The sequence below is a fragment of the Aquarana catesbeiana genome, linkage group LG03 (genome assembly GCF_042186555.1).
Source record: "Aquarana catesbeiana isolate 2022-GZ linkage group LG03, ASM4218655v1, whole genome shotgun sequence".
Lineage (NCBI taxonomy): Eukaryota > Metazoa > Chordata > Amphibia > Anura > Ranidae > Aquarana > Aquarana catesbeiana.
In genome coordinates, this window is record NC_133326.1 from 657,043,590 (window position 1) to 657,059,327 (window position 15,738).

At 46.5% G+C, this 15,738-nt stretch overlaps 1 protein-coding gene across 5 annotated transcripts in view; it reads left to right on the top strand.

The window, feature by feature from the left end:
• BRME1 (break repair meiotic recombinase recruitment factor 1) overlaps positions 1–15,738 on the top strand; it is a 63,356-nt gene that overhangs the window by 14,745 nt on the left and 32,873 nt on the right. For all 5 annotated transcript variants that reach the window (XM_073622765.1, XM_073622766.1, XM_073622767.1 and 2 more), the window contains exons 3-4: positions 3,823–4,610; positions 11,626–12,513. In XM_073622765.1, the coding sequence (XP_073478866.1) occupies positions 3,823–4,610; positions 11,626–12,513 (1,676 nt within the window). The remainder of the gene's footprint in view (positions 1–3,822; positions 4,611–11,625; positions 12,514–15,738) is intronic.

The following is a 15,738-nucleotide window of genomic DNA, read 5'->3' on the forward strand; positions in this document are numbered from 1 at the left end:
CCGTTACTGCACTCCTTCCTCGCCGAGACTCCCCCCCGGACTGGAACATCAGAGGGGAGGAATATGTTCGCTCCCGAAAGTGCTGCCGAGTGGGCGGGGGAAGGCAGATACGCATGCCATAACAATGCCGCCGAGCTACGCCGATGCCGAGGATTCCGTCCAGGCCCTCTACCCGTGGAAGCAGGCTGTCGCTTCACCGGTGGGCCTGAAGGGTCCCGATCGGGTCTCCTACCGTGGCGCAATGCTCCGGGGCAGGCTCCTGGGAAAAAACACTCCGGAGGCCAGGACCTCCGAGCACGTGGAAGCTCCTGCCCCCCCAGCCGCCGAACTGGAGGCTTGATCCTGTAGCAAGGAGGCCACCTGGCTGTGTAGCCACTCGGGTCCCTTGGTAGTAGCGGCCACCCGGAGCTGGGCCAAAATCTTGTCCACGTCGGCCATGCTAGCAGCAGAAGTACAGGTGAAACTGCTCCTGTCTCAGCTCCCCTCCTATGCTGCCCGGGGCACCCCACATCCCTTTACTCCCTCTGCCTGTTCTCCTACAATCCTGATTCCCCCCACTTGTCCACTATTAAACTTTAACCCCTTGTTGTATCCCTCATCACCCTGTCATGCCGGCCCTTTGCTAGCTCCTCTTCTTCTTTCCTCTCGCTCCAGGCCTCACTTTCAGCTAAAGCTGACAATGCACTGAGCAAATTTCTACCAGTCAATCAGATGCAGCTGCTGTTTGGGTATTCAGCTGACAGAATATAAGAGCCCAGCATGGTGATTTGCCCATCCATGCTGTCAGGCTAGGGTCACATTGATGCGGCTCTGCGAGCCGCGTTTTGCGCAGGCACGGCAGCTCGTTCATTTGAATGGGCTGCTGTGCCCCCTGAAACACAGGGGAAAGGTCCCTACGCCATTTTTTGAAATCGCAGCTCACACGGGAGCCGCAAGTGCAGTGCCAGAATAACTTCCAGTGCATGTGGCGTGCCATTAGGATTAATGACACCCACACACATCTCCTACCTTTTTCTGTGCTGGGGATTGCGGCTTTGGAAACAGGTGCAATCACCCATTCACATATGTGAACAAAGCTTTAAGGGACGTACACATGGGCCAAATATCGGGTGACATCGGCCGGTTCAACAGAAACCGACGGACGTTTGGCTGGCTTCTGTCGAAGGGGCATGCCTGGAAAAGGTCTGGCTTTAAGCATCCGATCAGCGCTCACAGCCAATGTGCTGACTGCTGGGGGGGTGTCCCCCATTCAGAACACAATAGCACAGCAGGGGAGCTCGCTGTACTAACATCACATAGTTAGTACAGCGGCTCCTCCCAAGCCCGCTGGGTTGAACAAAAAAAAAAGAAAAAAGTGTGTACCAAGCTTTAGTATGGATGGAGGAATCTGTTGGAATTCTTTTGGTTAGCCTGCAGACTTAATAAAATAAATCTGATCTATAGCCATCTTGACACTTTTATGCTGAGAGACCCCTGCTCAACTAATCATGTAAAAAAATAATAAATATATATGCTAAATAGATTATAAAAAAAAATACCCTTGCAGTGGGTCATAATACAACCCCCCACCCACCCCTGGGTCAGCTGTCAAAATACAATAGGCACAGTGGGAGATTCATCCATACAACCTTATTGCATGGATGGGGGATTCCGTGTATGACCAGCTTGGAAGATTTCCACTGGAATTTCCACCCCCACCCCCCCCCCCCCCCCCCCTTCAAAAAATATTTTCCATTTTTACCTCTAGTAACAAATCAATCCACAGAAGGGGTGGGTGGGTTGACAGGAATTGTAACCCCTTTATGCCAAATGAAAAAAATGTTGACTTTTTGAGTTCACCTTAAAGTGGTTCTAAAGGCAGAAGGTGCTGTATATGCACTCTCTGCATTAAAGTAAAAAAAAAAAAAACTTCCAATAGCAGCCCCCAGCCCCACCTTAAAGTGGTTCTAAAACCTCAAGGTTAAAAAACCTTCTTTGCTGCAGGATCCCTCCCAGCCCCTCCCCCCCTTTCTTTCGCAGCTGTCTCCCTCCCCATTTGGGCAGGTTGATAGCATTGGCTCCTGCTGCTGCCAATCAAATGCTGTGACTTGGTGTGGCGGGGCCGAGTTGCCTGGTCTGTATCAATAGACGCAGACAGGGCGGCTCGGGAGCGAGCCCGCACGGGTACTCCCATGGAAAGCGGCTTTAAAAACTGGCAAGTGCTCTAATCCCTCTCCACTTTATCCAAAACTAAAAAAAAAAAATTTGCCTTTGGTTGTACTTTAAGTTTATATCTAGTCAGAAAGAACTTTGGACAATAAAATTGGCGATTGTAACATATGTGACCAAGTTTTTAGATTTTTCTGAAACCCTAAGGCCCGGTTCACACTGATGCGAGTTCATAACGAATGCGATGCGTCAAAAACACTTTAAATTCGCATGTCATCCCTAAAGTCATTGTTTTCAATGATGGTCGTTCACATACATGTGTTGCGATTCCTCTACGAATGCGATGCGATTAAAAAACAAAGGATCTTGTGCGAGTTTACTGTGTTGCGTTGCGAATTTAGTCTCCATAGACATCAATGTAAATCGTTCTTGAATCGCATTGATGGTTCACATATGTGCGAATTCCACCACACTACTCTCCACAAAAACCAGGAAGTACACAGGAAGTTAACACCTTTTTTTTTTTTTTTACATTATGATTCCATTGGCTAGAATATCAATCGCAGCTATGTCCAACTCCTGAAATTCGCGGTAAAATCGTGGTAAATTCGCACCTCACACAGGACAAAAAACTTAACAAATTCACAGCGCAGCAGTGTGAACCGAGCCTTAGGCCCGGTTCACACTTGTGCGATGCGAGAACACTGCAAATCCACTGCGGGTTCCCGCATTGCACCGACTCGCATGACAGTTCACACTGCCATATGCGAATCGCTGGGGATTCTCAATACATTGTTAACGACACCCCCCCAGTTCAGCTTGCATATCGCACTGCGAACTGACAGTTCAGACATGAATCGGTTCGCATATGTGTGAACACGCATTCGATTCGATTCTGGTCCGAACAGAAAAAAGGGTCCTGTACGTGCTTGGACCGAATGCGGTGCGATATCAGCCATACTATCTGTATGGCTGCTATCGCACCGCACAGACATCGCATGTAATGTGAACAGCAGTGCGCTGCGAATTACATGCAATGTCTGGCATCGCACAAGTGTGAACCGGGCCTTAGACCTCATGTACACTGCTGCTGGTAAACAGTTGGGCATTTTTTTCAGCTGCCCCTGAACTTTCCTCTATGTTATCTTATCAGTACATGTACACAGGGTCGTTTATAGTCATTTCTAAGCAGTTGAGTTTAAAAGCTTTTTTTGGAATGCAAAAAAATGCGTTCACGATGGACGTTGAGAGGCATTTGAAACGCCAAATGCCTGTAACAGGTGTAAACACGGTAACCCGCATTTAGCGTTTTTCGTTTATAGGCGTTTTTTAATGGAGAAACAGTTTTGACTATTTTCAATGTAAAAAACACTTCTAAACGCAAACGTGGCTAAACGCGGCATAACGGACGTTTTTAAACGTCGGTTACTATCGGTCAAGTTAAACCATTCAGGAGAGGTTTTAAAACATCCCGTGTACAGGAAGCCTTAATAATAATAATAATAATAAGAATTTTGTTCTTTTGTATTAAGGTTCAGATCATTATTCATTCAATATGCAGACAATATTTGAGTCTCCTCTCTCTAGGCTTCAATGTCATTTGATATCAGATCCACTATGGTTGTGTTGTCACAGCTGTGACACAATTCAGATATAACTCTCAGTTCTTTTCAGGGTTCCGGTGTCCTATCAAAAAGAGTATAGAGACAAGCAACATGGATGTAGTTCCTGACCCTTCTCTGCAGACTCCAGGCCTTCAGGAAACTGCAGTCTTTCAGAAGACTCCAGACCTTAAGGTGACTCCAGACCTTAAGGTGACTCCAGACCTTAAGGAGACTCCAGACCTTAAGGAGACTCCAGGCTTTCAGAAGACTCCAGACCCTCAGGAGACTCCAGACCTTAAGGAGACTCCAGGCCTTCAGAAGACTCCAGACCTTAAGGGGACTCCAGACCTTAAGAAGACCCCAGGCCCTCAGGATACTCCAAGCCTTCAGGAGACTCCAGGCACGTTGCAGAATCCAAGCCCTCAGTTGGCTCCAGGGTTTCAAAAGACTCCAGGCCCTCAGGTGACCTCAGACCCTCAGAAGGCTCTAGGCTCACAGCAGACTTCAGACCCTCAGAAGACTCCAGAGATTCAGGAGACTTCAGGCAACCTGAAGACTCCAAGCCCTCATAAGACTATAGACCCTCAGGAGACTTCAGGCCTACAGAAGACTCCAGGCACTCAGGAAACTCCAGGCTCCCAGCAGACTCCAGGCCCTCAAGAGACTCCAGGCTACCTGCAGATTCCAAGCCCTCAGAAGATTACAGACCCTCAGGAGACTTTTGGCCTTCAGAAGACTCCAGGCAATCAGGAAACAACAGGCCCCAGCACCCAGGAATCTGAGAATCCAGGAGAGAACTTGTGTTTCTCTCAGTTGAGGATATCGCAGTGTGATGATGCACAACCTGTGTCTTGGATGGTTAGTTTCTGCCAAGTTATCCTTCCCATATTGGTGATCAAGTTATTCTGAACACATTTGTTTTTGTTCAAAAAGTAGTTTGAAACATTATCCAATTCCCCCATTCACACATCCGAGGTGGATGGGGGAATAGTTCCCGCTGTGGTATTGTATTTTGACAGTGGGGAGCCTTCCCCACTGTCAGAATACAATGATCAGTGTTTCAGGCTACAACTGGCAGTACCGATCGTTTAGGAAACACCCAACAGGCTGTTTGTATGCAAGTCGATCACTGTAGCTGAACCAGCTGAATTTCGATCCATGTACAGTATGGTCGGCTTAACTCAGCTTTTGAAAGTGCAAGCCCTGGAGCTGCCATTGCCATTCTTGTTTCACTAATTAGTAAGTCATTGACGTAGGACAACTGTGTTGGTCTGGAGTCTCAATTTCACTGGCTGCATACATGTTCTGGGTAAAGGACAGTCCCGGAACTTGCATCTTCAAAAACAAGATTGGGAGTTGTAACTTTATACTCTGTCAGGTCTCCTTTAGGGCCCATTCACACAGTGTTTAGCTAACATGCACAAGCTAAAGCACTGATGTGCTCCCTTTGTTTTTAGTACAGTGCCATTCATTGTGACTAATAAAAAAGCGCACTGCAAAGCCCATATGCATTGCATTGCATTGTGTTGCACTGCATTTCTTGTCTGTTGTAGTCCATTGAAAGGCTGCCTTAAAGCCTAATTGCAGCCAAAATAAAATAAAAACAGAGAAATCAGCACAAGTGACATAATATACAATCAGTAGGATGTGTCCCTTTGTGTTGATGCTACTTCCTTCAGTTGAAATCCTCGTCCATCAATGTCCCCACCCCCCACCTCTTCTGCTGTAATATTGCAGTTCTGTATGGGGTTAATAGAACTAAAGGGCTGTAACCAGGGCCATCTCAATAACATCATGGGCCCCTGGGCAAAGTAATGCTATTATGGGGCCCCTACAAGCCTGCCCAATTTACGCACCTCACACCTGTACGCTCTCAGCCCCCCTCACACCTGTAGGCTCTCAGCCCCCCTCACACCTTTACGCTCTTAGCCTCCCCTCACACCTGTACGCTCTCAGCCCCCCCTCACACCTGTATGCTCTCAGCCCCCCTCACACCTGTACGCACTCAGCCCCCCTCACACCTGTACGCACTCAGCCCCCCTCACACTTGTATGCTCTCAGCCCCCCTCACACCTATACGCTCTCAGCTCCCGTCACACCTGTACGCTCTCAGCTCCCGTCACACCTGTACACTCTCAGCTCCCGTCACACCTGTACGCTCTCAGCCCCCCTCACACCTGTATGCTCTCAGCCCCCCTCACACCTGTATGCTCTCAGCCCCCCTCACACCTGTATGCTCTCAGTCCCCTTCACACCTGTACGCTCTCAGCCCCCTCACACCTGTATGCTCTCAGCCCCCCTTCACACCTGTATGCTCACAGCCCCCCTCACATGTGTATATATGACACACACACGTAGACATACACATGTACACAGACACAGGCACACACATGTACACAGACAGACACCAACCCACACATGTACACAGGCACGCACACACACATGTACACAGGGGTAAACATGTAAACAGACACACATACATGTACACAGACACACACATGTACACAGACATGTACACAGACACATGCATGTACACAGGCACACCCACACACGCATGTACACAGACTAGAGTTGCCACCTCATCCCTTTAAACCCGAACACCTATGAATTACACAGGTTCTGAGGCTAATTAAATACAGATAAGGCACCAAGTGAGTTTAATTACCACCTTAATCAGCCACAGAACCTGTGTAATTAATATGTGTTCGGGTTTAAAGGGATGAGGTGGCAACCATAACACAGACACATGTACACAGACACACACATGTACACATACACACACAGGCACACACACATGTACACAGACACATGTACACAGACAAACCCTCCCCCTTACTTGTTAGGTAGTGTTCCTTGTCCCAGCTCTTGTGCAGGACACACGAAGGGTGCACATGCCGGAATTTAACAGAGGGGGCAGCAAAAGAGCCCAATGTCAACTCAATGTTTCTCACACACATTCCAAAATCCAGCGCAGACATGGAGCTCCCCTGCACCCGCCCCTGCCTTCTCCCATCCCCGCCAGACAGCCAGGCCCTTCTAGATGCTCGGGTCCTTAGTGTATGGGCTGTACCCCTGATGGCAGCCCTGCCCACCGGACTGCCTGTGCCCGCTAAGCCTGACTCCCTTGCTCCACTGCTTCTTTTATTTGTCTGGCTCTGACGGGGCCCCTGGGCAGTGCCCAGGGGTGCCCGCTCAGTAAGACGGCCCTGGCTGTAACTGGCTCCATCTATGGACAGGCTGGCTGTACTGAAGTTGATCCATTGTGCGATCTCTGCTGGTGGCTATAGCTATAGCCGCTGGCAGTGATTATTGTATTCTAATGGCTGGGAAACCAACCCCCTGTCAGAATACAATAGTGCACCAGGAGGGATTCCCCCATCAACACTGACTGTGTTGATGGGGCAATCAAGCAATTTTCTTTCCTGGAACCCATGGTTGAAATAAACAAATTATATAATATATGGCTTGCTTAGGGCCCTGATGGGCTGAAATGCGTTATTCAGTAACACTGTATGATGTTTTAAAGGATATCTAAACGTTCTTTTTTTTTTGTTTTGTTTTTAAAACAAATATGTCATACTTACCTCCTCTGTGCAGTTGGTTTTGCACAGAGTGGCCCCGATCCTCCTCTTCTGGGGTCCCTCAGCGGCGCTCCTGGCTCCTCCTGTTCTCGAGCGCCCCGTTGGATAGCCGCTCTTCCTTGGGGCACTCGTGCGGGCACGCTCCCGTGTCCTGCTGCTGCGTCTATTGACAGACAGCAGCACTCGGCCCCGCCGCCCGGCTCCCCCGTCATTGGATTTGATTGACAGCAGCGGGAGCCAATGGCTGCCCTGCTATCAATCTATCCAATCAGCACCTGAGACATCTGCTGAAGCTGGTGTGCTCGTCCTCTTCGCTGGAAAGACCGGGTTCAGGTAAATAAAAAGGGGGCAGCTGCATCACAGGAGGTTTTTCCCTTAATGCATAGAATGTATTAAGGTGAAAAACCCTGAGGGTTTACAACCCCTTTAACCACTTAAGCCCCGGACCATTTGGCTGGCCAAAGACCACAGCACTTTTTGCAATTCGGCACTGCGGCGCTTTAACTGACAATTTCGCGGTCGTGCGATGTGGCTCCCAAACAAAATTGACGCCCTTTTTTCCCCACAAATAGAGCTTTCTTTTGGTGGTATTTAATCTCCTCTGCGGTTTTTATTTTTTGCCCTATAAATAAAAAAATAGCGGCAATTTTGAAAAAAAACACATTATTTTTTACTTTTTGCTATAATAAATATCCCCAAAAAATATATAAAAAAAATATTTTCCTTAGTTTAGGCCGATATGTATTCTTCTACATATTTTTGGTAAAAAAAAAAAAAAAAATCGCAATAAGCGTTTATTGATTGGTTTGCGCAAAAGTTATAGCGTCTACAAAATAGGGGATAGTTTTTTTGTAATTTTTATTAATAATTTATTTTTTTTACTAGTAATGGCGGCGATCAGCGATTTTTATCGTGACTGCGACATTATGGCGGACACATCAGACATTTTTGGCGCTATTTTGGGACCATTCACATTTATACAGCGATCAGTGCATTTAAAAATGCATTGATTACTGTGTAAATGTGACTGGTAGTGAAGGGGTTAACCACTAGGTGGCGCTGTAGGGGTTAAGTGTGTCCTAGGGAGTGATTCTAACTTTTGAGGGAGGGGCTGTGTGTGACACAACACTGATCACCGCTCCCGATTACAGGGAGCAGAGATCAGTGACAGTGTCACTAGGCAGAACGGGGAAATGCTTGTTTACATTAGCATCTCCCCGTTCTTCCTCACCGTGAGACGATCGTGGGTATCCTCGCAGACATCGAGTCCGCGGGACCTGCGATCACGCTCACGGAGCTCCCGGTGGGCGTGCGCACGTGCCGCCGGCGTAGGGGGCGCGTGTCCGCAAGCCGCCTCTTAAACGGCAACGTACAGGTACGTTGATCTGCCTGTACGTGCCCTTCTGCCGCAGTATATCTGCGTGAGGCAGTCGGGAAGCGGTTAATGCTGATTTAATAAATGAAGATTTTGGAGAAGCTGATGGGTGCTGGATACTTTCTTTGTTACACTGTATTCATGTCTTGGAAAAACAGGGAGTGAACTATGTTTACTTGCCCTAGACAAGTGGTTCTCAACCTTGCTAGTGCGGTGACCCCTTGATAAAATGTCCCAAGTTGTGGGGACCCTTAATAGTAAAAAAATTTTCGTAGCGTGGGTTGTCAGCACCCAAGGCAAGACAAGTAATTTGCGCCCCTAACCCACGGACATTTAGCGCTCCCTGGGTCGCTTTCAGTATTGCAACCCCTTAACACCGAGCCGCGGAGGTGTCGGCGCTAAAGCAGCGCTATTTTTAGCTCCAGTTAATGTCGTTTTAGCGGCGCTATTCGGCCGCTAGCGGGGAGGTTTTAACCCCCCGCTAGCGGCCGAAAAGGGGTTAAATCCGCCCGCAAAACGCCACCGGTATCGCAGCGCTGCCCCATTCATTTCAGTGGGGAGCAGCGGTGAGTTCACCACTCCTTTACCGCTCCAAAAGCTGCTGGCAGGACTTTTTCTGACGCCCTGCCAGCGCACTGCTCCAGTGTGAAGTCCCTCAGGCTTTCACACCAGAGTGAATGGAGTCGCTTTTTTCAGGCGGTATTCAGGCGCTATTTTTAGCGCTGTAGCGCCTGAAAAACGCTGGCAGTGTGAAAGGGGTCTTATGGTACATGTTAGGATGTACCACTCTCTCTCTTTGTTCTCCTTTTATCTCTCTCTATCCTAATTTCTTGTTTTTTTCCCCATCCCTCACTCTAGCCGTCTTTCTTGTTCTTTCTCTTATTCTTTCTCTCCCTTTTTTCTTTGTTTCCTCTCCCTTCCATGTATTCTCTGTTTTCCTTCTCTTACTTCTTGGTGGTGGGGGGGGGATGGGATGAGTGGCAGTGCTGGCGGAAGGCTGGGAAAGCAGCGCGGGGTTTCAGGAACAGCCCAGGATTCGGGGACCCCTGGCAAATCGTCATTCGACCCCCAGGTTGAGAACCACTTTTTTGATTGAAAATTTATACTTTATTTTGCAAGAAAATATACAAAAAAACAAATACTTAAACAGGGTACATTCCAATCTGTACTGCGACGCAGCACATAAATACACTACATAACCATACATCGCCAAGCATACAAATAAGTTACATTCATCCTGCGGTATGGTGCCTAATGTGTTGTGCAGAGTAATAATACCCCGAAACATCACATCATGCATGACGCCGCATTACCCTGAAAGCATTACTTCAAACACATGTCACAAAAGTCAGGTCATACAGTATAAGGTTGAGAACCACTGCCCTAGACAATGCTGGACATCCTCCAGCCAAGAAATTAGTCAGGTTTTATATGACATGCTGCAGCTTTTTTTATGCACATTGTAAGAAGCTCACAGTGTGCAGTGAAATCAAAGTAAGCTGTACTATTTCAGTACAGGAGAGAGGAGCCTATGCAACTGTGCAAGACTGAAGAGAAGGCTGGCATTCAGCTTTAAAGTGATTGTAAATGCTCTTTACAATAACAAACATGTTATACTTTAACACTCTATGGAGAGTGTGGGTTGTGTACAAATACTTGGAATACTTAGAATTTAAGTCCCTTACGGATACATGAAATGTAGACAGACACCTCCCTAAACCAGGGGTCTCAAACTGGCAGCCCTCCAGCTGTTGCAAAACTACAAGTCCCATGAGGCATTACAAGGCTGACCGTTACAAGGCTGACTCCCTCGGAGAGAGGCATGATGGGACTTGTAGTTTTACAACAGCTGGAGGGCCGCCAGTTTGAGACCCCTGATCTAAACCATTTCTTTCTCTTTTCACTTACCTTCCCTTTCATCTTACATGTACTATCTCTATTTCCACATCTATTCCTGTAACCCTGCAAGGTTACCTAAATGAAAATGTATAATATAGCCATAACATTTTTCAAGTTAAAACACATTTTTTGTGAACAAACTTATCTAATATGACTGAGAAACCCAGCCAGGTTACTGTTATTTATACAATAAATGTAAAACGAACAAACTCAATCTATGATTATTAGAGCTATAACATATTGTGCTCTTGCGAATTGTTATATACATCATTTCGTAATATACAACTAAGATTTTTTGTGTTACTGTAATGCTTTCATTGTATTTGAATAAAAACTTTATTGAGAAAAAAAAAACATGTTATACTTACCTGCTCCGTGCAATGGTTTTGCACAGATCAGCCCCGATCCTCCTCCTCTTCTCAGGTCCCCCACCGGCGTTCTCGGCTCCTCCTCTTCTCAGGTCCCCCACCGGCGCTCTCGGCTCCTCCTCTTCTCGGCGTGCCACCATAGGAAGCCGATTCCTACGGTGGCACACTTGTGGGCTCGGTCCCAAGCTGCGCTGTCTGCATCCATTCACACAGACAGTGCTGCTCCTCCCTGCCCCCTACTCCCTCATCACAGGATTTGATTGACAACAGATTGAGCCAATGGCTCCCACTGCTATCAATCTGCCCTGTGAGGTGAGAGAGAGTGGAGAGTGCCATTAAGGTAAAAATAAAAAATAAAAACACTTCTACCTTTACAACCACTTTAGGTGATAATTGAACTCTAATTTTTTTGTTTTATAAGGAACTAGCATCTTTCAGGGTTGTAGTGCTGTGTGTCCCCATATTTCTTTTCATGTTGAAAAACCAGTAAATAATAAAAGCCTGGTATAGGTTCTTCACCACTTCTCTTTATTTTTTTGTTTGTTTTGCATCAATTTTTTTTTTTTTATATGGTGCAAGACATCTTTACGTTGCTAAGCATTTATGATACATAAAATGCATTTTCTTTATTTTTTTTTCTCTTCTTTCAGACTCCCACTATTGGACCAACACAGGCCAGTAACCTGGAAGAATCTCCTCCATTGCCTCTGACTGCGGTGCTCATACCCTGTCACCAGAGAGAGTCATGTCAGACGAAAGCTGTACAAAGCTCAGCAGAACAGGAGACATTCATCACAGACACAGTCCAGTCTCCTGGTATAGAGCCAGCCACTCAGTGTGCACCTTGTGTTTTCTCAAAGCTTCTTGAGTTGGACACTAACGATATCACAGATACTTCATCCACCTATAAATGCAACCCTCCAGACCTCCGCAAACAATCAGAAAGAAGTTCAGTGGTACTTGCAGCATCTGAAAAGTCCAGTGACCGCATCAATGTGAAGAAAATTACCGGCAATAAAGTGACAAGTAACTCCTGTAAGGCAGAAGATACTAAAGAGACGCTACCAAACGGCACATCCAGTGAAATGGCTCCATGTACCCCAACAAACATAGATATAAATGAAGGCAAAGAACAACAATTCGATATTCCGGAATTCCAAGTTGCCCAGTTGGAAGAAGTAAGCCTCCTAAAAATACCATTCTTACAGTGGACTGAACAGGACAGAATTATCCCAGATAATGTATCCCAGTTACAGACAGATGAAGGTCAGAATTCAATGAGCATGACCAAGGTGTCTCCCCTAGCAGGACAAGAACATCCAGTACAAGAACTGGATGTGATAGCTTTCCACAATCAAAAAACGTTAACAGAACCCTCAATGTCACCAAGATTGGCTGGCACAGAAACAAGTGAAAGGGAAGATGTCCCATTTCAAGGTGCTGAGACTAAACCCTCAGGAGGAACAGAGACAGCGCCAGAATTGCCAGACAGTGAGCTCCTGGGGGCCCTGGAGGAGAGCTTGTGTCATGTTCAGAAGGTATATCACAGCCCCATTTCACGCTTTCATTCATTCATTAACCCCTTAACTGCTTCAGCCCCCGGAAGATTTTACCCCCTTCCTGACCAGAGCACTTTTTGCGATTCGGCACTGCATCGCTTTAACTGGGTATAAAAGAGAAGAGAGGCGCCTCTAAAGCTTCGTACACAAGGTACAATTGTTGGCAGGGGATTGTCTGTTGACAGACTGTTGTCCTAAAATCTCACTGTAATGGCTCATACACACGTTCCAATTATCGTACGACGTATCGTTCGCATTTTGTTGCATAAAACAAATATCGAATACAACAGTGCAAAATGTGCCCTACAAAAAGTAAGATTTTTGTCGTACAATTCTGGAAAAATCTTCCGCTGTGCGTAGCTACCTATTTGAAATTATGTCAAATACGTGTGACCCCTGTGTCCTTCTGGTTTATTTTTCTGTTTCCGATCATGCGTGGTGTTCGTCTATCGATTTTTAGCGGACGCATACTGTACTAATTAAACGATTGTCGAACGATGGGCTGTCGTCCGAGCAAAGTTTTCGTGTTTGTCCCTTCGGATTTTGTTGGACGGACTGTCGTGATCGGCTGTCGAAAGCTGTGTACTAACAATCAGATTATCGAGCGATCAATCCGAAAGCGATTTTTATCATCCGATAAAAATCCGACAAATTTTGGATGACAAGCTAGTACATTTTCGGCGGACAGCGGTCTGTTGTCTGATTTTCTGATTGTCAGTACCCAAGTCCGTCACACAAAAGTCAAAAGTACAAAGACGCATGCTCAGAATCAATGCTCACCAAACACGACATTAGCAGAGGGGGCCCAAAGGGTGGTGCCCAAGAGCTGAAATTCCTCGTAATACTAGCATGTCATCCAACATTTGTTGGCCGAAAGTTGGACAACAATTGTCAAAAGGAGCATACTAATGCCTTGTACACATGTTCCACTTATCGGATGATAAAAATCGCTTTCGGATTGATCGCTCGATAATCTGATTGTTAGTACACAGCTTTCGACAGCCGATCACGACAGTCCGTCCAACAAAATCCGAAGGGACAAACACGAAAACTTTGCTCAGACGACAGCCCATCGTACGACAATCGTTTAATTAGTACAGTATGCGTCCGCTAAAAATCGATAGACGAACACCATGCGTGATCGGAAACAGAAAAATAAACCAGAAGGACACAGGGGTCACACGTATTTGACATCATTTCAAATACGTAGCTACGCACAGCGGAAGGTTTTTCCAGAATCGTACGACAAAAATCTTACTTTTTGTAGGGCACATTTTGCACTGTTGTATTCGATATTTGTTTTATGCAACAAAATGCGAACGATACGTCGTACGATAATTGGAACGTGTGTACGAGCCATTACGGTGAGATTTTAGGACAACAGTCTGTCAACAGACAATCCCTTGCCAACAATTGTACCTTGTGTACGAAGCTTTAGAGGCGCCTCTCTTCTCTTTTATATACAGTTGTGACATGACGCTACTTATATATATATATATATATATATATATATATATATATATATATATATATATATAATATATCAAGTCAAAATTTTAAAAAAAAATTTTGCTTGTCTTGCAAAACGCTCTCAAACCAACTTACTCTCAAACCAAGATTTTACTGTAGAGTGAAAGCCATTCAAAGCCTGTAAATAGCCCGCTGGCACTGGGCACGGTCATGGAGGAGTCCTTGTGTACCACGGCATAGATGGAGATTTCCTATCCATGCATGCTCTCCTGCTCCGTTAAACTGAGGTCAGCGGGGTACGTCGGGGACAGGAGTTGTCATTCCCTTGTATTAGGTGATGTAGAAAGGAGGTCAACACAGCTGCAATGCTAAGTAGTGTGTCACATCCACAGCTCTAAGCTGGCAGTGAATAGAAGACATTACTGCCATTTAGGAGGTACCAGATGTACCATGTAATATTGAAGCCACAGGCTGAAAATTACATTTTTATGTTCATGACAGGTACACTTTAACCTTTCCTATTAAAATGGTAGTAAACTGCACCATTGGGATAAAAAAAATCCCCTGCAAGGCAATTAATTACATAATGTGCCAGTATGCATCGCGTACTAGCACATTATAAAATACTTGACAGGTGGAGATCGCTTCCAGCACCCTCACTGTCTCTGCAGCCGGGGGGTTCCGAGTCAAATACTGATGCGGCGCACCCCAACCCCCCCCCCCCTCGGGGGCTCCTTCTCCTTGTGCCTGAATTTATTAAGCTTTGAGCTAGCCTTACGTGAAGTCAACACTCCACGTATGGCGGGTGATGGGATTTCTCTGAGGTGGAAGTCGACGGGTAGGTTGCAGGATAAACTCCAGGATATTGAGAGGAGGGATAGGTAGCAGACGGAGCTCTCTTCACATGTGTCCTACTCCATCACTCTTCAGGCCATGCCCCTACAATATGAAATACTTACCGTATAAGCCGAGTTTTTCAGCACATTTTTTTGTGCTGAAAGTGCCCCCCTCGGCTTATACTCAAGTCAAACACTTTTCTGCAGCAGAGAATGACATTTTCCGAAACAACCCAGTATCTCAAGGGCCACTTAGTGCTAGGAACCCCAAATTTGATGTGCAAACCCAGTGGAACTAGCACTACAACAAAGCTGGGGTTCCTAGCACCAAGGGCCACTTGGTGCTAGGAAGGCCAGATATAGATATGTTGTAGTGCTAGTTCCACTGGATTTCCTAGCACCAAGATACGGGGCCCCAAAGTCGGTCAACTGTGTCCATCTGCAGCAATGTCATTTCGGGACCCTTTGGGTCCAGAGACCTCAAATTTTGGCTGCAGCTAGGGGGCATCTAGGAACCCTTAACTACAGCGTTTGAAGTTTGGGGGACCTATGGCTGCAAATGGGCACAGTAAGGCTGCAAATGGGCACAGTGAGGCTGCAAATGGGCATTGTTGACCCTCTTTTCCACTTACAGTAGCTGTGCATTTCTCACCCTAGGCTTATACTCGAGTCAATAGGTTTTCCCAGTTTTTTATGGTAAAATTAGATGCCTCGGCTTATATTCGGGTCGGCTTATACTTTAGTATATATGGTACCTTACAAAGAATCCCTCCCAGCGGCACGCTGTCACCGCTGACAGGGCTTCCATTTTCACCTGGTCCTCCTTCCGGGTTAGCGGGCTCTGGCAGCTTGAATAGCCGAGCCGTAATGACTTGGCAGGAGTCACAGCCTTCGGCAC